The sequence below is a fragment of the Delphinapterus leucas genome, chromosome 6 (genome assembly GCF_059928025.1).
Source record: "Delphinapterus leucas isolate spDelLeu-1000000601 "Yukka" chromosome 6, BTC_Dleu_Yukka2, whole genome shotgun sequence".
In the NCBI taxonomy this organism is placed as follows: Eukaryota; Metazoa; Chordata; class Mammalia; order Artiodactyla; family Monodontidae; genus Delphinapterus; species Delphinapterus leucas.
The window spans coordinates 118,696,105-118,718,335 of NC_143134.1; the positions used below are offsets into that span (position 1 = coordinate 118,696,105).

At 48.2% G+C, this 22,231-nt stretch overlaps 2 protein-coding genes and 1 pseudogene across 5 annotated transcripts in view; 2 read left to right on the forward strand and 1 right to left on the reverse strand.

Moving 5' to 3' along the window:
* Positions 1-84: 84 nt before the first annotated feature.
* C6H9orf78 (chromosome 6 C9orf78 homolog) lies at positions 85-7,047 on the reverse strand. Its single transcript, XM_022578476.3, has 9 exons — positions 6,885-7,047; positions 6,463-6,522; positions 4,953-5,004; positions 4,740-4,810; positions 3,762-3,839; positions 2,980-3,177; positions 2,096-2,232; positions 1,891-1,989; positions 85-434 (listed from the first exon to the last, which is right to left on the reverse strand). Exons 1-9 carry the CDS (start codon positions 6,965-6,967, stop codon positions 343-345), a joined length of 870 nt encoding a protein of 289 aa, XP_022434184.1. The 5' UTR covers positions 6,968-7,047; the 3' UTR covers positions 85-342.
* Positions 7,048-7,166: 119 nt separating this feature from the next.
* The window catches only part of USP20 (ubiquitin specific peptidase 20), a 64,944-nt gene continuing 49,879 nt past the window's right edge, over positions 7,167-22,231 (forward strand). For 3 of the 4 annotated variants that reach the window (XR_016393662.1, XM_022578473.3, XM_022578474.3), the window contains exon 1: positions 7,167-7,291. The gene's annotated coding sequence lies outside the window, so the exon portion shown is untranslated. The other variant, XM_089913853.1, reaches the window with a different exon arrangement.
* Positions 10,800-22,225, forward strand: LOC111176954 (septin-7 pseudogene; annotated as a pseudogene).

Below are 22,231 nucleotides of genomic sequence, written 5' to 3' on the forward strand. Positions count from 1 at the left end.
ACAATCTAAAGGGTATTATCTCACCCTGAAACACACAACTGTTTCCTCCTGACCCAGGGCAAATATTAGGAGAGAGTCAACATATTTACAAACGAGATTTAATAATGCTCTCAAGAATAGAGTTTGTCCCCAAATAGGAAAACTACACATTGTTTCAAAAGGTTACAAATTCAGTGCCTGAAAAATCCAGCAGGTAAGCAGCAGGACGGATAGAGTCTGTTTTGGGAACTGTCTGCTAGCCAATGAGCAGGCTTCTGTCCAGGAAGCCTTTTATCAGGGGGAATAAAGGGAGTGAACGACACTGTTTATACCCCACTTTGCACCTCTCCCCTTTAGCCTCCCTCAGTACCGCCTGTTCATCTTCTTGAACTTCTCGTAGTGGTAGTCATCTGTGGCCTTCTCGTTGGCAGGACGCTTGCGGTTGGGAGGGGACCCTGAGAAGGAAAAGAGGAAAAGCTGTTTGCCATGCTGGAAGCCAACAACAGGCGTAGCTCCACGTAGGCAAGGACGACCATGCCTGTCTCACTCCCTACAGGAGCCCCAGTGCCTACTCTAGTGAACAGGAACATAGTAGGGCCTCAGTAAGTACCTGTTTTGGGGTGAATAGCAATAAACATGGTGGAGTCAGGTGCCGACCAATATATGCTGACTTCAGTGTTAGACCAGGTGAAGAGCAGTAGCTACGCTTCATTGAGAGCTTGACAACGTACCAGGCGTGGCACTAAATCTTTTTAGACAAGACTTCCTTTCACCCACCCAGCAATCCTAGCAGGGGCATGTTACCATCTCTGCTCAGAGAGGTTAGCTGATTTGCTCAAGGTCACTCAGGAAGTGAAGGTAGGCTGAGGTGAACCCTTTGGTGCCTCCAAAGTCCCTGCTTCCTAGGTATTAATAAGAGGAAGCTCTTTGGGAATCAAAGACTACACAGCTAAGGTGTTACAGAAAATAATTTCTCAAGTAGGAAGGAAGAAACAGAGCAACAGGCTGGATTTTCAGAAGCCTCAGCAAATTTAGCATTTCCTTAGAATCATCCCATTGTTGATGAGAAAGATGACACCGTCTGGTGCTGGTGAGCACGTGGGAAAGGGGCACTGCTGGATGTTGCTGGCGGGAGAACAAATTAGGATCATCTGGTGAGTTCTCACAAGGCAGCTTAAGGACATGACATAGGCAAGAATGATCATCATTAAATAGGGAAAACTGGGAAACAACCTAAGTGTCCCGCCAGAGGGAAATGGTTAGACTATAGGACATCTGTCTACACAGCAGAACGTGATACGGCCATTGAAGGGGAAAATGTATTTACTGTCACGGAGAGACAGGCAGAGCACACTAAAAAGCTGTGAGATCCTATTAAGTATGTATACAGCGTATGTATATTTTTTAAAAGTGGGCAAGGTTATACACAGTCAGCCCTTGGTATCCCTGGGCTCCGCATCCATGGATACGGAGGGCTGACTGTGGGACTTGAGCATCCACAGATTTTGGTGTCTGCAGCGGGTCCGGGAACCAGTCCCCCACGGATACTGAGGGATAACAATATATAAAAATGTTAACAGGGGCCGTCTTCGGGTGGTGAAATTATGATTAACTTTTAATTTACTTTTGCTTATTGAAATTTTCTAATTTTTTGAGTCTCTGTTATATTTGACAGCCCAGTGAATCCTTAGAGCAACCCCAAGTGGTAAGTTTTATTACTATCCCCATCTTAGAGGTAAAGAAACTGAGGCTTGGAAAGGGGAAGGCACATGACCATGGCACAGAAAATAGACTAGAACCCAGATGCCCTGACCCCAAAGCTCAAGCGCCGCCCCTGCCGAGTCCCTCCCCACCTCCACGGGCCCTGGGCAACGGTCACGCCAGGCAGCCCGAGGCCTCTGCTGTACTTACGCTCAGGCTCCGGCTTCTCTGTGTCGCCCACTCTCAACGGTCGGGCTTTGGGCTCTTCTTTGTTTCTCCGTATGGGAGCATTGAGCTCCTCGTGATAAACTGGACCAAAAGAGACCAGGGGACGGGTCAGACAGACTTTGGGAACCCAGGGACCTCAACCCAATGGCGTGGGCTGGAGCTGCTTCCCCAGAGACGCGACACTTACATCGGTTGTGCTGCACGTAATTCACAGCCATGTTGGTGGGCACAAAGGATGTCTCACTGTCTTTCTTCTTGTTCTGCTGCTCTGCCAGCAGACGGGCCTTGGCATCCTCCGTGGAAATGATATTTTTTATTTTAGCACTATGGGGAGAAAGGAGCCACACCACAGTGAGATCATCACACCTCTGGGCCTCAGGTGGAACTGACTAAAGGGGCTGGCAGCCGCCCCCCCCCCCCCCCCACTGCATAAGGACGTCATCTTTCTTGGGGCACAGCTCTCTACAATTTACCAACTCCCCTGCGGCCAGACTGTCACGGAGCTCTCCCAGCATCGGAGATGCAGGAGTTCCTCTCTTCTGATCAAGAGGAAATTGAGCTGGAGGTCAGGTGAACTGACTAAGGCTCAAAGCTAGTAAGGCCAAAAAGGAAGCGAGAACCCAGAAGTCTCCCAACTTTCTACCGCACCCGAAAACGATTATGACCACTGTATTTCCTCCATAAAAATCCGCTTTTGGAGCAGATGCTTTGTAGTAAAAATGGAAGAAGGATCACGGGGTGCGGGAGCCTTTATCATTGCTCCTGCTAGAATAAAGCAGCAGAATACACGGACCTGAAGAGAAGGGCTGAAGGGCTGTGAACAAAGACTAAATAAAAACATTCTTGTTTTCGGCAGTCAGAGTCCCTTGTCTCTTTAACTACTTCTGACCAACCCTTCAGAGAAACTCCTGGCAACAACCACGTCAGCCTGCCACAGAAGACAGTTTGTATCTGTGGGTTTCCAAGGAGACAGGTTAAGAAACAGTCCCTTAACTTTTAACTGGAAAGCAGAGAGCTCGTCTTTTCTGCCTAGGGGCGGGAGAGAGGCACGACCGTGGGTCTGAAACGCACTCGATGCCGAGGTCCACCTCCGGGATGCCGCTCAGCATCTGGTTGGACAGCATCTCCTCAGTCTTCTTTGCTGAGGAAACCCGGATGTTTTCCGGCAGTTCGTAAAGGCAGTCCTCTGCATTCTTTGGCTTAACTTTCTGTTCCTCGTGTTCCACGATCCCTTTCCGCTTCTTCAGCTCCGTCTCAATGTACTTCATCCTGAAATGAGATACCCAAAGGCCTCAAAAAGGGGCAGGAAAGCTCACAACTGGTGTCTTTTAAGTGAGTGGTCCCCAACACTGGCTCACGGAGCCGTGATGGTTGATGATGAAGTTGCCATCGTTCCATGGAGAAGGAGAAAAATAAAAATAACTTGAGTTTTTAAGTCAAGCTAAAAATTTTCAACTTAAAGCACCAACATATATTATGAGATTCTGTCCTACCACACCGTGTGTAAGGTTCTTTGAAGACAAAAAGATAATGGTAGATGGTAGTTTGTTTAACAGCCTTGTTGGCAGAATGAAAAATAGGCAAGTCCATTGTTTAGCCCTGCAATTTTGGGAGGATGGAACACTACTAGTCAAGGAATCTAAGATTCCAAGAACCACACTTTTAAAGAATTTTTTGAGTTTTTCAAAGTTCTCAAGCCTCAGGCGGTGGGGAAAGGGGAGGCAGGGGCGCGAGAGGGGCCAATTTGCTGCCTTTGGATAAGTCTAGAAATGTCATCCGTGACAAAATATCTTGGACTCTGTCTGGCTGGAGCCCTCCCCCAGTCTCTTAGTGATGAACAGACTGACACCTACATGTCAGCGTCCTCGTCCCTTCGGTTGGTTTCTGCAGAAAATGACGTCCCCAGATGGAGGTCTTCCTCTTCACTGATCCTAAAGAGAGAGAGAGAACAGTGAAGCAGGGCCTTAGGGTCACAGCTAAGTGAGGCCGAGTGTGATGTCACATGAATAAAACAAGTAGGCAACGAAATGCACAACGTCCTGCTTATGGCCAAGAAATATACACATATATATGATACGCAAACAGAAGGAACTCTAGGAATATATGCAAGCACCCTGACGGCCTCTGGAGATATCTCGGGGGAATGAGTAGATTCGTTTATATTTCACTTTTGTATTGTTTGTATTATTTTTGTAATTGTTTCTATGTTTTCCTCAAAAAAGAAAAACAACTTCCACATGGGTTTGAGAGACAATATATAGCGGCTTCCGAGGTGGCGCAGTGGTTGGGAGTCCGCCTGCCAGTGCAGGGGACATGGGTTCGAGGCCTGGTCCAGGAGGGTCCCACGTACCGCAGAGCAACTAAGCCCGTGCGCCACAGCTGCTGAGCCTGCGCTCTAGAGCCCGCGAGCCACAACTACTGAGCCCGTGCGCCACAACTACTGAAGCCCATGCGCCTGGAGCCTGTGCTCTGCAACGGGAGAGGCCACTGCAATGAGAAGCTTGCGCACCGCAACGAGGAGTGGCCCCCGCTCGCCGCAACTACAGAAAGCCCACGCGCAGCAGCGAAGACCCAACGCAACCAAGGATAAAAAAAAAAAAAAAAAAGTTAATATACAATGCACCTTTACAAGAGGTGCCTACCCACATCACCCTAAGTTAACTTTTGAAGAGTTTTTGTTTTCTTTGTTTTTAAACAACATACCGTTTACAAAGCACAAAGGGTACTCCAAGATGTCTCATTAAAGCTGTGGCAGGACCCAGCTCCCTGGGGCAACACAGACCCAGGCAGGGGCTGCGGTGAATTTGCCTCTCAGCCAGTTTTGCACTTACTTATCTTTGCCCCTTTCCTTTAGTTTCTTCATGTCTACCATCCCACCTGTCTTCATCTGAAAGGGATCATCCTGCAGAGAGCAAACACAGCCGAGAAGAAGCATTTATATAACTTGCAGTGGATTTTTTTCTTGTTTTCTTTTAAGAAAACACAATCATCCACTGAAGAGCAGCCACATCTTCCCACTGCCCAGGGAGGACCCCACAACTCACCACTAGAGTGGTCTCTTCTTGTACCTTCTCTCCCACCAGCAGGGCTACAGCACTGAGAAAAGCCAAAAAGTGGGGGAGAGAGAGAGAGAAAGGGCACAATTCAGAGATAAGGAGAAACATTTAGGAAGTCTTTAGGTTGCAACATTAGGGCAAGGGTGAGATTTGCGGGGTGAACACTGAAGCTGGCTGGAAAAGCCTACAAGAATAACAGGGTCCAAGAAACACTCTAGATGCTGGAGGTGGGGGTAGTGGTGACGTCAGTGGTACATTTTCCTGCAAAGTCATTTAGCATTATCTTGGCTTAGAAATCTCATTTCTAAGATTATGCCTTCAGGGAAAATGAAGCTAAAGACAAATGCAGAAAAATACTATTGCAGCCTTATTTGATGGTGAAATTTTAAAAAATGATCTACAGGTCCCAAAATAAGGGCTAAGTTAAATTATGATATGTACATCTGATAGAATATTATGCAGATATCAAAAAGGTTTTCGGAAAAATTACCCACAATGTGGTTGAACGCCCACAATATCATAAGTTGAAAGTACAGTAGTCCCCCTTTATCTGTGGTTTCACTTTCCACAGTGTCAGTTATCTGCGGTCCAAAAATATTAAATGGAAAATTCCAGAAATAAAAAATTCGTAAGTTTTAAATTACCAGCTGTTCTGAATGGTGTGATGAATCTCTGCCATCCTGCCCCGTCCCACAGAGGAGGTGAATCATCCCTTTGCCCTGAGTGTCCACACCGTATACACTACCCACCCATCAGTATAGGAAAAAATAATCTACATAAGGTTCAGTACTACCCAGTCTTCAGGTATCCACTGGGGGTCTCAGAACATAGCCCCCGTGGATAAGAGGGGACTACCGAAGAACAACAGAATAAAAGTAAAGCTGCTCATTGTCTTTACAAAAAAGAGAGAAAACAGACAGGAAAAGAACATTAAATGTTAACACTGATCACCTCTGTATGGGAGAATTATGGTACTGTTTATTTTCATGATTATACTTTTCTAAATTTTCCCAAACTCTTAACAATCAGTGTGCATTTCACAGTTAATCACAGTGTGCATTTGACAATAAAAACACTGATCAATGACCTGTTTCTGTACCTCTGGAGCAAACTTCAAGATCACAAGGCTGGGCTTCCCTGGTGGCGCAGTGGTTGAGAGTCCGCCTGCCGATGCAGGGGACGCGGGTTCGTGCCCCGGCCTGGGAGGATCCCACATGCCGCAGAGCGGCTGGGCCCGTGAGCCATGGCCGCTGAGCCTGCACGTCCGGAGCCTGTGCTCCGCAACGGGAGAGGCCACAGCAGTGAAAGGCCCACGTACCGCAAAAAACGCTTGGACCCCCCCCCCCCAGGCAGTACAAGGTGTCAAGTGTGTCAAGGGAAGGGGCTATGTCTCAGGAGATATTTGTGACAGCGACCGGGTGGGGATGGGGGAGTCGGGGTAGGTGGTGTGTCGGTCATGCCCTCCTCCTCCGGGTCCTCTCTCCCACGCAGTACCCACCTCACCCCGTTGGGCCTCTTCCTCAAGTTCTGCACCTCTCGGGTCTCTTCCAGTTTTAATCTAAAAAAAAAAAAGGCAATGCACAGGCTGAGAGACCCTCCACGGAACTCAGAGTCAAAAGGCAGCTTCGAGGGACATCCCTGCCTCGCTGCCTGCCCGCAGTGGTCCAGAGGGTGACTCTGCGTCTGGACCCACCAACGGGAGTCAGAACCGCTGCGCATGCGGTTCTGCGCAGGGGCACCTCTCCCAACCATGAGACCTTGGGGCGGCGGTCTCATCCCTAGGGGCCTCAATTTCTTCACAGAAGGGGATAACAACCCGGCTCATAATTAGCAACGTTGTCAACAAGGTACCTGGCCGGTGGTGAGTCCCCCTAGGCTGCCTCTCTCTTCCTGCCCCGTGGAAGCCCGCCCCAAACGCACCGAACTTCCTCTGAGTCCTGCTCATCTTCCTCCGACTCCGAGTCGGCCCTGCGCTGGCGGAAAGTCTTCCCGGTGACCGGCATAGTCGCGCCAGCCCCGCGGTCTGGCCGCCGAGCCCCTGCGCTGAGATCTAGGATACTTCCGGCGCTCAGCAGTGAGATCAGAGCGCCGGCTCCTACCCGACCCGGCCCGGCCCGGCTCGGTCCGGCCCCAAGCCCTCAGGCCCCGCCCTCGGCCCACACCGTTCATCTGACCACGCCCCTACCCCTGGCGTCGGCCTCTCCCGATTGGGCAGCCGAGGGGGAGGAGGCGGGGCGCGGCCGGCCGGGCCTCATGACCCTGCGCTGCGCCGAGCCGCGGAAGGCGCGCTTGACTGACAGGCGGAGGTGGCGCGGTTGCTACGGCAGGTGAGTTCCGGGCAGCAGCCAGCTGCTTCAGGGGGCCGGGTCTCTCCGAGAAGGGGCGAGCCCAGTCCAGCTACGGGCCGGCGGGGCCTGGCCCTGCCTGGTACGCAGAACGCCGCGGCCAGGTGAGCTGAGCCTGGGACCCCCCCCACACCCTGGCCGCCACCGCCCTGTCCCCTCCTCCAGCCGGCGCCCAGGAGATCCTCTCGGGCCCCAGCAGCCCACTTCGAGCCTCCAGGGGCTCGTTGCTTCTCCGGAACGGGAGCCGCTATCTCTTTTATTTCTGCCTGGGCCTGACCCAGCGTTTAAAGCACGTGTGTGGCGTCTCGGAGCGCTGACTTGTATTTCCCCGGGGTCTGGGCCCTGACGGGCACTTTTTTCTTTAGGGACAAAAGATCACCACTTCTTGGCGATGATGAATTAAAGTCCCAGTCCCGACCGCCCCGCTAATGATCACTTCCAGCCACTTCTCCCCGAGGAGAGTCGCCTCTGGTATTTTGAACCCACCCGGGAGGGTTTGAGGGTAGAGGGTGCTTGCTGGCCGCTTCCCGGGACCTTCTGGGGGCCTTGTTTTCGTCCTTTGTCACGAGGACTGTCTCTCCGGCCTCCGCCCCTTCTACCCGAGGATGCTGTGAGGATTAAGTTTGTTTGAAAAAACAGGCATCAACAAACGCTTAGGATATACCTAAATGCATAAATAATGGCTTACGGGACGTCTAGAAAGCCCTTATTAGTTTTTCTTTTCTCAATATACTGCCTGTCCTTTCCTTTACAAGAACTACCTCTTATTAAGCGCTTCTTATGTGGCAGGCACTGGACTCAGGATTATTTCATTGAACTCACCCAGCAATCCTAGGAAGTAGATTCAGTTACTGTTTTTCATTTTGCAAACGAAGACACCAAGGCTCAGAGAGGCAGTATGTGCCTCAGGTAGCACAGCTGGAAGGTGGAGCAGGAATCAGTCACAGGCCTACCTCTGCTGCACCTTGTGCACATAAGAGTTCAGTAAATGTTTACTGCAGGTTCCCTGTTCCGGAAGACCGTTCTGAAGCAGGGCAGCATTTCTGGAATGCCTTACTTTTCTCTGGAACAGTCTCCTTGGAGGTTGTTTTGTTCTCTTCCTTGGACTGAGACAAATAGTAGACTCAGGACTTGTTGGAACAGCCTTTTGGCTTTGATAAAAAGCCATAGTTTAAAAGCCTCCAAGTCTTGCCCTCTGCAGCCTGGTTCAGCCAAACCCAGAGGCACATGGAATCACTGGGCACCTTGTCCGTGGTGGCTGAAGGAGAGGCTCCTTGGGAATTGCTGCAGGAACCCAGGGAGTCGACGTCTGCAGCTCTCACGCTCCCAGAGTTGGCTCCAATTTTGCCCTTGCAGCCGTGCTCCCACCGGGGGTACTGGACAGCACTAAGGAGAGGGCCACAAGGCCAAGGACATTTCTGGATCCCCCTCATCTGACATCCCAGGGAGGACCATCTGGTACAGATGCACTGTCCCCGCTGGCCAAGACCAGAGTGCCCACTGATAACCTCCTGGGCTGTGGCAGATCTAATTGAGACTTGTTTAGCAAAAGTAATGCTGTAAAGCGGCAGCTGTGAATCTGGCAGCGTGTGGCTGGACTGAGGGGCTGCAGATCCTCTGAGCTTTGCTGGGCCTTTTTGGGGATGGGATGAAACTGCTTCTCAGAGGGAGCCTGTGGGAAACCTGGGTTCTCTTCAGTTCAGAGATAGACCATGTCTTCGTTTGGTTTGAGAGCTTGGTTCCCGAAGGAAATGTCCAGGTTTGGCTTGAGTTTGGGTTAGTGTGCCGGCTCCTTTGTGGAGCCAGGTGAAACGTGGGCTTGTGTCAGTGAGCATCCATGTCTTTGGGATCCAGCAAAATGATTGCAGTTCACAGCCTGGCCATAGCACGTATTCAGTGAATGTTTGTTAGACGGGTTTACTTACTCAGCGGCTATTTACTGAGCTTTCAGTATATGGAGCAGGCACTGTTTTAGGTGCTTGAAGCATGTCAGGGAGCAAAAGAGACTAAAGACCCCTGAACTAGTGGACTTTATATTCTGATAACATGATAAGTATGTAAGTATGTTAGAAGGTGATGCCATGGAAATAGAAAAAAAATAGAGCAAGACAAGGGAATCAGGGGTGGGAGGGAGGGTTGACTTGCTAATTTCAGTTGGTGTTCTGGTTTGAGGTTTGGTGGGTAACATGACAAAGCAGCGGACTGAATTCTAGGCCCTGGGTTCAAGTCCCAGTTCTGCACGCTTGCTGTGTGAGTCTGGCCAGGAAACTTCCCTTCTCTGAGCCAGTTTCCCCACCAGAGTCCCTGCTGTGCCGTTTACTGGCTGTGTGACCTTGGCATGAACCTCTCTGATCCTTTCCTGCTTGGTGGTTTTAGGGGTCCTAGTCTGAGTTTCTGCTTAGACCTACTCCAGGGTTTGCAGCTTCCCAGTGACCGTGGCCAGTCACTGCCTCCCGCCTGTTAAGCCCCAGGGACTGCCAGCGTGGGGCAGCCACAAACCCCATTAACAGACTCTTTTGGATCCCGGAACAGAGTGCAGTACCAGGTTTCGGGCCATGAAGAGATGTTATCCTAAACTTAAGGAATTTAAGTTGAGCAGAAAAGTGCTATGTGAAGAATGACTCAGAAGAGGTACTCGTGAGGGAGGCCAGGGGAAGCTACTCTGGGGGTGTGGGGGTGTAGGTTCAAGGATGTAAAGGTCATCCCCACTCCAGTCGGGCCAGGGCTATTTGGGAGCTGGTAGAGCCGACAGTTCAGAGCACTGACTTTGGGGCAGGCCGTCCTGGGTGTGAATCCTGGCTCAGCTACTCGGTAGCTGTGTGGCCCCCTGCCAGTCAGTTCGCCTCTCTGAGCCTCCGTCTTTCCTCCTTTAGTGATGGAGGTGGAGATGGATTTAGTTCTCAATGTTGCCCGACCTCCGGAGTGGTTGTGAGGATTTAGTGAGGTCTAGTAGTACCTGTTCCAGCACACCGGCCCACTCCGGGCGGCGGCAGGCAGGGCTTGGCAGGGAAGGAGGTTTGAGGGTCCTGCTTTGAGAGTCGGAAAGATGGTTGACTCAGTGAATTAAGACTGGTTAAAGGAAGGGATGTATCTGGGATTTGGGGAAAATGGGGTTGCTTGGAAGTAGAATGGAGAGAAGGCACGAGGGAGGGAAGAGGTACGTGTTCTGTGGGGCGGAGGGCAGCATGGAGGGGTGTGGGGTGGCCAGTGTGGTGGGGATCAGGGCAGGTGGGGTCCTTGTGTTGGGGGCGGGGTTGGTAGCGTCACCTTCGCATCCTGAGGAGCTGGGCTCTTAGGTGGCAGGAGGATGTAGCCAGAACCCCTAGGAAAGTGATGAGTAATGGTCACCTGAGGCCTGGTCGCAACAGCTCTGCCAGGCCCAGATGTGCTGCCTCACTGCCTGCGCTCCTGCACGGGGTTGAGGTGGGTTACTTTCCCCGTCACTCCGAGCAGGCCCCGGGGAGGGGGAACGTGCCTGCCCCTATTCAGGATGAAGCATCTTGGAAGTCTCATCCGGGGCCTGCAACCGGTGGGCTCAGTGCCAGACCTACCGGCCTGCCTCCTTTCTTCCTGCTTTCTCGTCCCCGAGAGACGAGGTGGGTCTGGTGGGTCAGGAGGGAGAGGTGCCCCGGGGTCGCTGTAGTGGAGGCGCAACCCCTCTGGCTGGCATCTCGGGCGCAGGCTGTGAGGCGGTGATTTCCAACAGCACAGCAGAGCCGCGGCTCTCAAGAGGGCCCATTCCCGCATCCAGGCCTCTCAGCAGCACAGGTATCTTTCCCTTTCAGTCTTTATTAAACACCTGCTGTGTGCACTCCATTTATTTGCACAGAGGGAAGGGTGGGAAGGGCTGTGAAGGCGGACCCCACCTGGCTCACTTCCCACTGCACCGCTTCCTTGCTCTGTGGTCTCAGGCAAGTGGCTTCCCATCTCGGAGCCTCCGTTCTTCCTCCATAAGATGAGAAACAGCGGTCCTTACCCAAGAGTGTGTAGTGAAGTGCCGGGCATCGTGCCTAGCTCAGAGTAGGCACTCGAGCTTCTGCTGTTGAGTTAGGGTTACCTTTTCCGAAAGACCCCTCCCTGCTCCCACCTTAAGTGAATTAAAGGGACTCTTTCAAAAGTGTCTGTTTTGAAAAACATCAAACTTATAGAAAAGCGAAAAGAATAATAAAATGAAATCCCATTTATACCCTTCACCTGTATTCACCGATTATTATGTTTGCCCTGTTTTACTGTCTGTATATTTATACACTCATTATCACCAGAATCATTATTGCCGATCTATTTAAGAGTAAGTTGCAGATATCATGACCCTTTGCCCCTAAATATTTCAGGAGGAATTATCTAAGAACAAGGACACTGTAATACATAACCAGAAAATGTTTTTCATCTTCAGAAGCTTTAACATTGATATAATACTATATCAGTTTCCCAGGGCTGCCAAAGTCCACAGACTGGGTGGCTTAAACAACAGAAATTTATTTTCTCACAGTTCTGGAGGCTGGAGGTCCAAGATAAAGATGTCAGCAGATTTGGTTTCTTCTGAGGCCTCTCCTTGACTTGGTAGACAGTGACCTCCTTGCTGTGTCCTCACATGGTCTTTTCTCTGGGTGCATCCTTGGTGCCTCCTTGTGTATCCAAATTTCCTCCTCTTATAAGGACACCAGTCAGGTTGGATTAAGGCCCACCCTAAAGACCTCACTGAACTTAATTACCTCTTTAAAGACAGGTTGGATTAAGGCCCACCCTAAAGACCTCACTGAACTTAATTACCTCTTTAAAGACCTTATCTCCCAATAAGATTACATTCTGCGGTACTGGAGGTTAGGACTTCAACATATGAATTGGTGGGGGGGACTCAACTGGGTCCATAACAAATACTGTTATCTAATATGTAGTCCATATTCAAATGTGTCAGTTGTTCCACTAACGTCCTTTTCCCCCGTTGATCCAGGATCCAATTTTGTCAAGTCTTTTTAGTGCCTTTTCTCTGGAACAGTTTCTCAGCCTGTGTTGAGAAAGGGAATTGATTTGCCTAGAAGCAGAGGTGCTGGCCGCCTTGGGACAGGAGCCCTATTTAAGGATTTGCACCATTCCCTTGGGTCTCTTTTCAGGGCTTTACTTTCATGTCAAAAGCACTAGGAGGTGAGCTTGGATCTTTAAAAGTGTCACGGAGAGCCAGAACTGCGTTAGCCACCTGCTGTGTGTCATGCTTGGTGGACATTATACATTTCTCGGCTGGGCTGCTTGGCCTGCCCTGTCCTGGGCAATGGAGCCCTGAGTGAAAAGCTGATGCAGGACATGCGACTTATGTTCCTACCAATCTCAGTTTCCAGATCTATAAAACATGGCCAGTAACACAATTTATAGTACTAAGCATTTTTTGAACTTTGTTGCTGTGCAGATAAATACAAACTCTGACCTCCCTGCAAGTCCAAGTGATCAGAAGTCATTAAATCCTTCCCGTGGGGCTTCCCTGGTGGCGCAGTGGTTGGGGGTTCGCCTGCCGATGCGGGGGACACGGGTTCGTGCCCTGGTCCGGGAGGATCCCACATGCCGCGGGGCGGCTGGGCCCGTGAGCCATGGCCGCTGAGCCTGCGCGTCCGGAGCCTGTGCGTCTGGAGCCTGTGCTCTGCAACGGGAGAGGCCACAACAGTGAGATGCCCTCGTACCGCAAAAAAAAAAAAAAAAAAAAAAATCCCATGCATTGCCCCACTTCATCCTCTCAGTTACCCTAGTTGCTGTCTTTGTCCCCATTTTCCTGGTTGAGGAAACTGAGGGTTGGGTGATTTAGCTAAAGATACACAGCTTGCAAGTGACAAGAGCAAGGAGCCGAACTCAGGGCTAGCCGTCTCCATAATTGCCTTGTGTGACTACAGACAACTCCGGGGATGATGGGTGTGGAGCAACTGACATGTAGTAAGAGCGCAGTGGAAGGTGGCTCCCGTTAGTAATTATAGCATCCTTTGTGGCTGCACACAGGTGCCCTGGTGTTGAAACAGGGAACTCTGTGCCCCATGAGGGCAGGGCCCGGGCCTGGCTTCTTTCCCATCACCCTAAGGAGATCAGTGTTGGTTGGGGACCAAGATAAAACAAAATGAAAAATTTTAGATGGCTGGGATCAGTAAAGTATGATCCTTGCAGACTCATGCACTTCAGATGTTTCAGGTCCCTACCACTCGACATTTCCCTGTGTGTAAACTGATTTTTTAAAACTTGAAGTATAGTTGATTTACAATGTCATGTTAGTTTCAGGTGTATAGCACAGTGATTCAGTTATACATACATACATATATAGGTGTGCATAGGTATATATATGTGTGTATGTAGGTATATATAGGTGTATATATATAGGTGTGTTTATATATATATATATGTATTTTTTCAGATTCTTTTCCTTTATAGGTTACTACAAAATATTGAGTATAGTTCCCTGTGCTATACAGTAGGTCCTTGTTGGTTATCTATTTTATATAGTAGGGTGTGTATGTTAATCCCAGCCTCCTAATTTCCCCTTTGGTAACCACAAGTTTGTTTTCTATGTTTGTGGGTCTATTTGTATAAAATGATTTTTAACCATTAACTTTTTAACTAATGTTAGTAAACCTTAAACTTTCTATGTTGCTCATACACTGTTGGGAGGCAGATAAATTTATATAATCTTTCTGGAGGAAAATTTGTCAATATATATCTAGTGCCTTCAAAACAAACATTTTGACCCAGTAATTTTTCCTGTGGTCAAAGATGTAGTCAAAGATTTCTATTCTAAAATATTCCTCACTGCCATATATCTAATAACAACACATACACACACACACACAAATATCCTAAATGTCCGACAATAGGAGAATGGCTAAGTAAGGTATTGTAGAGCTTAAATTGTATGTGGTGTAATGTTATTCAGCCATTAGAAATGAAGTTGTTAAAAAGAAGTCTAGTGATGTGGGAAATGTATATAATATAAACCAAAAAAATCTGTATACAAACTATATCTGTCATAGTCTGGTTTAGTTTTAAAATTTATATATTCATACATATGAATAAGACTTACCAAAGCAGTAACCAAATTTTTTTCTGTACAGAAGGATTACAGGTGATTTTTATTTCAGTTTATGTTTGTCTGTGTTTTCCAGCTTCTATGGAGGTGAATATTAATTTCATTAAAACCAAACAAAAACGCCATTTTCTCTTTGCAGGATAGGTAGGAGAAGATGAAAATTTTTAATCCAGCACAGAAGTTAATGAGGCAAAAACAAAGGTGTTAAGAGCAAATCTTCTTCCGAACGACTCACAAGGTGAAGAGTTGTACTTTTCAAGCCATCCAGGTAGCGGCTGAGGCAGTTCTTGGGGCTTCCGGGACGACTCAGGTGCTGCTGCCCCTCTCTGAAATGGCCCTCAAGTGTCCCGTTCACACTCTCTGGGCCTGGAGAGCTCCAAGGGATGAGGTTCTCCTCCCCAGGGTGCTCTCAGGAGTCTGCAGAGAAGCACGGACAGACGCAAGAGGGGCAACCCCACATACCGAAGAGGCTGGACACGTGCTCCTCTTATTTTCGAAACTTTTTTTTTTTTTTTTTGCAGTACGCAGGCCTCTCACTGTTGTGGCCTCTCCCGTTGTGGAGCACAGGCTCAGGACGCGCAGGCTCAGCGGCCATGGCTCACGGGCCCAGCCGCTCCGCAGCATGTGGGATCTTCCCCGACCGGGGCACGAACCCGTGTCCCCTGCATCAGCAGGCAGACTCTCAACCACTGCGCCACCAGGGAAGCCCTTATTTTCGAAACTTTAAAAATTATACTTAAAAGTAACCAATTAGGGTCTGTGTTACAAAAGCAACACAAATTTGTTGCAGAAAATGCAGACAAGCAAAAAAGGAGGAAAAGAAATCACTTGACTCCATCCTCCCAGAGATGAGGAGGGCACCCTTTCTGTAGGTGCAAAAACAAAATTATTTTACCAAAATGGAATTTTACTATAACAGCGCTTTATAACTTTTTGACTTTTTTTTCCTTTTCTTTTATGGTTTATTACAGGATATTGAATATCCTTTCTGTGCTATACAGTAGGACCTTATTTATCCATTCTATGTATAATAGTTTACATCTGTATAGCTTTTTGACTTCCGATTCATTCAGCTAATATTTACTGAGAAGTTACTGTGTTCCAGGTGCTGTTTTAGGTATTTGGGATACAACAGTGCATAAAACAGATCCCTGCCCTTAGGGGACTCACATTCTTGAGGAAAGATAGGAATTAGACAAACAAACAAAAAATCCCGGCAGTCTAGTGGTTAGGACTCTGCACTTCCACTGCAGGGGACCCGGGTTCGATCCCTGTTAGGGAACTAAGATCCTGCCTGCTGTACAGCGTGGCCAAAAAAAAAAAAAAAAGGATAAATGACCAAAATGATTATAGAGCATGCCAAGTATGAGCCAGGATGGACAGAGGGCCTTTCTCGAAAGAGAGTAGTGGAGTAGGGTGGGACTGCCTTCATCAGGGTGGCCAGGGGACCTGGTCAGGGGACAGTGAAACCGAGAACTGAAGGATGAGAGAGGGAGAGCTACATTGAGCAGCACGGCAGGGCACCAGTGGGGACCAGTGTCTTTCCTGGTCATTGAGCAGTTTACTTCATTATACCCCGTCCCAGCTTTTTCAGATTTGTTTTAATGGTGTCATACTATATGTATTCTTATGCAACTTATTTAAAAGTTATTGTATTTTATTGTAGTTTTAAAACGTCAGTAGAATACATATAACATAAAATGTACCATCTTAATCATCTTTTAGTGTACAGCTACACAATGTTAGGCAACCGTCACCACCGTCCATCTCCAGAACTTTTCCGTCTCCCCAAGCGGAAACTCTGCACCCACAAATCAACTCCCCATTCCCCCTACCCCTGACAGCCATCATGCTACTGTCTGTCTCTATGGATCTGACTCCTCTAGGGACCTCATATAGGTAGAATCGTACAGTATTTGTCCTTTAGTGTCCGGCTTATCTCATTTCGCATGATGTCATCTAAAACGTTCCAAGACCATAGAAAGTTCTCTCTTGCCTCTTTGCAGTGTAGCCTTACCTTCTGCCCCAGGCAACTACTGATCCAGTTTCTATCACTGCAGATTAGTTTCGTCTGTTTTGAAATTTCATAAAAGTAGAATCATATAATGTGTGCTTTTTTGTTTCTTGGACTTCTTTTCCTCAGCTTAATGTTTCTGGAATTGATTCATGTTGCTGTGGGTATCAGTAGGTCTTTCTAATGCCATGTATTATTCTATGATATGAAAATACCAAGAGTTTGCTTCAGTCCCCTGTTCGTTGGACATTTAGGGTCTTTCCAGTTTTTGGCTATGATGTGTAAAGCTATTATGGGTGTCTGTGTACAAGTCTTTGTGTAGATGCATGTTTTCATTTCTCCTGGGACGATATCTAAGAGAGGAATTGCAGGATCCTATGATAAGTATAAGCTTAACTTTGTAGGAAACTGCTAAAGTATTTCCAAAGGTTTTTATACCACTTAACACTCCTATCAGAATATATGAGAATTCCTTTACAAATTCAGCAACAGCTGGTAACGTATGTTATTAGTTTTAGATATTCTTGGGTGTGTGAGATGTTATCTCATGGTTTTAACTTGCATGTCTCTGATGGCAGGTGATGTTGAGCGTGTTTTCATGGGCTCGTTGGCCGTTCTTACTTGGTGAAGTATCTGTTCAATCATTTGTCCGTTTAACAAAATTAGACCATTTACCCTTTTGGGAGTTGTAAGAGTTCTTTATATATTTTGGGTATTTGTCAGATACAGGTTTCGTGAACATTTTCTCCCAGCCTGTAGCTTGTCTTTTCATTTTCTTAACAGCATCTTTTGAAAAGAAAAAGTTTTAATTTTGAAAAAGTCCGGTTCATCAATGTTTCCTTTTATGATTAATGCCTTTTGTGCCCTGAGACCTTCGCCAGCTTCAAAGTCGCCAAGATTTTCTCTGTTTTTTCCTCTAGAAGTTTCAAAGCTGTAATTTGTTTGTCTAAAGTCTGTGATCTGGAGAACTGGTGGGCTGTTCCGTGCCCAGGCTGGTCCTGGAGGGGCTGTTGGTCAACGGGAGGGTCAGGGTGAGGTCCGGGGCTGCGGTGGTGGCTCAGCAGACGGACCTTGAGGGCTCCGTGGGGTTTGCAGATCTCCCACATCAAGTATACAGCAATCAGTGAAGAGAGCGGTTGAATTCACACTTAGGGTTCTACATTAACCAACTCGTTATTCCTCACGGATTTGTATTCTCCAGAGCATCCAGGTCCTTCCATAGAATAAAAAAGACCGTATAGATGGAACAATCCAAAGTTTTCTTCAAAGAACACAATAGTTGATGTCCTGGGGTTTGGCGATGCAGTTGGTCATAGACAGCCTGTTACTGACTGCATTGATAGCACATGCGAGGACCACCTAAGTGCAGAATCTCGAGTGAACAGACGTTAGACGCTGGACAACAAGATGCAGTGTCGTTTACACTTCGTTGCTCCTTCAAGACATGGATACCATGGATATCCATAGTGCCACTGGATATCGAGTTTATGAAGTGTTTGCATGAAAAAGTGAGTATTATCCCACTTGTTGCCAAAGCTCACACCAGAGAAGTGCCAACAGTTCAGAAAACAGGTGATGAAAGAAACCCAAAACTATAAAATTAAAATACGTGAATTTCCAGAAACAGATGACGATGAAAAATAAAAACTTGTTAAAAACATGGAGGACCGTGTCCCTCTTGCTGTGGAAGGTAGAAATACTGTCATCAAGGTTAATGGCAAAAGGGTCAGAGGAAGGCGGTATCCTTGGGGTATTGCTGAAGTTAAAAGTGGTGAACATTGGGATTTGACAATTCTAAGAAATATGTTGCTAAGAACACACATGCAGGACTTGAAAGGTGTTATTGGTAACGTGCGCTATGAGAACTACAGAAGCAGAAAACCTGCAGCTGTGACTTACGATGGAGTTGATAACAACGAGAACAAAAGGCAGCTTCCTAAGAGCCCCCTGGCACAAATGGAAGAAGAAAGAAGGGAGCGTGTAGCTAAGATGACGCTGGAGATGGAGCAGGTGTTGGAGATGAAGGCCAAAGAAAAAGTTCGAAAGCTGAAGGACTCTGAAGCTGAGCTCCAGCGGCGCCATGAGCAGATGAAAAAGAATTTGGAAGCACTGCACAAAGAATTGGAGGAAAAATGTCATCAATTTGAAGATGAGAAATCAAACTGGAAAAGCTCAACAGTGTACTTTCGAACAACCAAACTCTTTGAGAACCATGGAAAAAAATGAGAAGAAAGGGAATGTCTTTTAAACCCTCTACTGACCACCAATTACATAAAGTCTGTGATTCATTTCTAAATAATTTTTGTATATGATATGTAGGGTAGGGGTTAAAATTCATTTTTTTTACCATATGGATATCATTGTTCCAGTACCATTTGTTGAAAAGACCATCTTTTGCCCATTGAATTATATCAGTACCTTGGGATTTCCCTGGTGGTCTAGTGGGTAAGACTCCACGCTCCCAATGCAGGGGGAGCAGGTTCTATCCCTGGTCAGGGAACTACATCCCTCATGCCACAACTAAGAGTCTGCATGCCGCAGCTAAGAAGTCCACACACCACAACTAAGAGTCTGCATTGCCGCGGCTAGGAAGTCTGCATGCCACAACTAAGACTTGGCACGGCCAAAATTAAAAATAATAATAATAATGAATTATATCAGTACCTTTGTTGGAAATCAATTGACAACAAATGTGTGGGTCTAGACTCTCTACTCTATTCCCTTGAGCTGTATGTCTTTGTTTGAGCCCATGCCACACTGACTTGATTACTGTAGCTTTATAGAAAGTCTTAAGTCAAGTGGTATAAATCTTCCAACTTTGTTCTTTTCAAAAATTGTTTTGGCTATTCTAGGTCTTTTGTTTTTCCCTATAAATTTTATTTTTTTTAATGAAAAAATTTATTTATTTATTTATTTAGACTGTGTTGGGTCTTCATTGCTGTGCACGGGCTTTCTCTTGTTGCGGCGAGCAGGGGCTACTCTTCATTGCAACGTGTGGGCTTCTCATTGCGGTGGCTTCTGTGGAGCACAGGCTCTAGGCGTAGGGGCTTCAGTAGTTGTGGCACGCGGACCCTAGGGTGCAGGGGCTTCAGTAGTGGCGGCACACGGGCTCTAGGGCACACGGGCTTCAGTAGTTGTGGCACACGGGCTCAGTAGCTGTGGCTTGCGGGCTCTAGAGCACAGGCTCAGTAGTTGTGGTGCACGGGCTTAGTTGCTTCGTGGCATGTGGGATCTTCCTGGACCAGGGATTGAACCTGTGTCCCCCGCATTGGCAGGAGGATTCTTAACCACTGCACCACCAGGGAAGTCCCCTTATAAATTTTAGAATCAGCTCGGCAATTTCTACAAACAAGGCTGCTGGGATTTTGATTGAGATTACATTGAATCTGTAGATCAATTTGGGGAGAACGGACATCTTAACCATATTAAGTGTGCTAGTCCGTGGACGTGGTGTACCTCTCCATTTATTTAGATCTAATTTAATTCCATGGATAGGAAGACTCAACATTCATCGTCATTTTCAATGGCAACGTAATGCAACAGTGTACGGTTGTGGTACTATTTAACCAGTTCCCTGTTGTTCACTTGGATTATGTCCGGTTTCCCCCCATTATAAACAGCGCTACAGTGGATGTCTTTGTCATTCTGTCTTTGCACACACCCCTGATGACTGACTTAGAGGAAATCTGGAGCCAAGTCAACCCTCTTGACTGTTCTTTGCTCTCTGCCTTACTTAAACTGGTGGGCATTTGTGTGCGGTGGAATGTGGAACGCCAGTGATCGGGCTTGCTTTTGGTGAGACCTAGTGCACAGTGACTTAGAACAGGGGTTGGCTAACTGTGACAGCAGGCTGGGATTGTTTTGTCAGGCCCTCGAGCTAAGAATTTTTTTTTTTTTTTTTTTTTTTTTTTTTTTTTGCGGTACGCGGGCCTCTCACTGTTGTGGCCTCTCCCGTTGCGGAGCGCAGGCTCAGCGGCCATGGCTCACGGGCCCAGCCGCTCCGTGGCATGTGGGATCTTCCTGGACCGGGGCACGAACCCGTGTCCCCTGCATCGGCAGGCAGACTCTCAACCACTGTGCCACCAGGGAAGCCCAAGATTTTTTTTTTTTAAATTAATTTATTTTTGGCTGCATTGGGTCTTAGTTGCTGCACGCAGGCTTTCTCTAGTTGCGGTGAGCGGGGTCCACTCTTTGTTGCGATGTGCGGGCTTCTCAATGCGGTGGCTTCTCTTGTTGCAGAGCATGGGCTCCAGGCGTGTGGGCTTAAGTAGTTGTGGCACGTGGGCTCAGTAGTTGTGGCTCACGGGCTCTAGAGTGCAGTCTCAGTAGTTGTGGCGCACGGGCTTAGTTGCTCCGTGGCATGTGGGATCTTCCCGGACCAGGGCTTGAACCCATGCCCCCTGCACTGGCAGGAGGATTCTTTTTTGCAGTACGCGGGCCTCTCACTGTTGTGGCCTCTCCCGTCGTGGAGCATAGGCTCCAGACGTGCAGGCTCAGCGGCCATCGCTCACGGGCGCAGCCACTCCACAGCATGTGGGATCTTCCCGGACCGGGGCACGAACCCGTGTCCCCTGCATCGGCAGGCGGACTCTCAACCACTGCGCCACCAGGGAAACCCCTGGCAGGAGGATTCTTAACCACTGCGCCACCAGGGAAGTCCCGAGCTAAGAAGTTTTTTAAAATATATTTTTAATGGATTATAAAACAAAACAGAGACAAAGAAGAATATGTGATGAAGATCACTGTGGGCAGCAAAGCCTAAATACTTACTACCTGGGCCCTTACAGAAAAATGTTGCTGACCCCTGACTTAGAGCAAGGCTCTGCACTGGACAGGCCTGATCAGGTCTCCGCCCACCACGTACTAGCCCAGGATCGACCGTGGCCTAGTTCCTAGCTCATTAGCTCCAGTTCTGTTTCTTCATCTGTAAAACGGGCAGTGAGAGTGCACAGAGGGTTGTCAGCCACAGGGCTTTTTTTTCTGTCTGAAGTTGCAGGAACGTAAGTAGTCTGATTGCACGTGTGAGTCAAGAGGGCGCCTGTCACTGTCATCCTTGTCTGGAGCAGTGTTCACGGCACTGGGCATCAAGCTCATAACCTGGCTCAGCCATCCAGCTGGAGAGGTGGGGCACATGCCAAAGGTGCTCAAAAAACCCACACACTGCAGCTTAAAATAATGTGGGGCTGCCACTAACCCAGCGTACTTGGCCTCAGTGGAAACGAGAAACTAAAAATCTGGGTTCAAGGGAGGAGGACTGGAATTTAGAACCCTGAACCCCGTCATTGGCATGTGACCGTTTTAAATGATAGCGTCTAACTGCCTCTCCCTCTGTGAACTGCCCACACCTAGGAAACTGTGGCCCACCAAGGAAGAAGGAGCATTGGTGACATGCGGACGAACCTGATTGTGTCTATCGCCTAGGGTCGGGGGTTCTGAGTGGGAGGCTCAAAGGATGATCTGAGGGTCTTAGTGGCACTCCTGGAAGGGGCGGATCCTTCTGTCCATGGGGAGCAATAGTTGGAGAGGCCCCGTGGCCCTCTCCTGCAGATCCCTCTCTCGGGGATCACGAAGGTAATGCCCAGCAGTGACTAGTGAAGGGTCCAACACCCCCCAGGAGGGGCTGGCCCTGTTTGCCAGCTCCACCCAAGCCTTCTTCAACTGTCCCTTCAGTGGTGTGTTTTTATTGTCCCTGTGGATGGACTGGGGAGTGTGTCCAGCCTGTGGATACCCCAAATGTCCAGAAATTCACTTTCCTCTCCCAGGAGGAATTCTGGGCTGTTTTTAGCCCCTGGTTGGTGCTAAGAGTGATTTTAACGTAACGGGGCTACATGAGGTGTGCTGGTTTGTCCCTCTA

What these genes read in the sequence shown, in the direction of transcription:
- C6H9orf78 (XM_022578476.3), bottom strand. Translation starts at nt 6,967, where the DNA reads ATGCCGGTCACCGGGAAGACTTTCCGCCAGCGCAGGGCCGACTCGGAG. An exon ending in AAGAAGAGACCACTCTAGTG is followed by an intron (nt 4,811 to 4,952) that starts GTGAGTTGTGGG and finishes TGCTCTCTGCAG; the next exon opens with GATGATCCCTTTCAGATGAA. An exon ending in AGAGAAGCCGGAGCCTGAGC is followed by an intron (nt 435 to 1,890) that starts GTAAGTACAGCA and finishes TTTCCTTCTCAG; the next exon opens with GGTCCCCTCCCAACCGCAAG.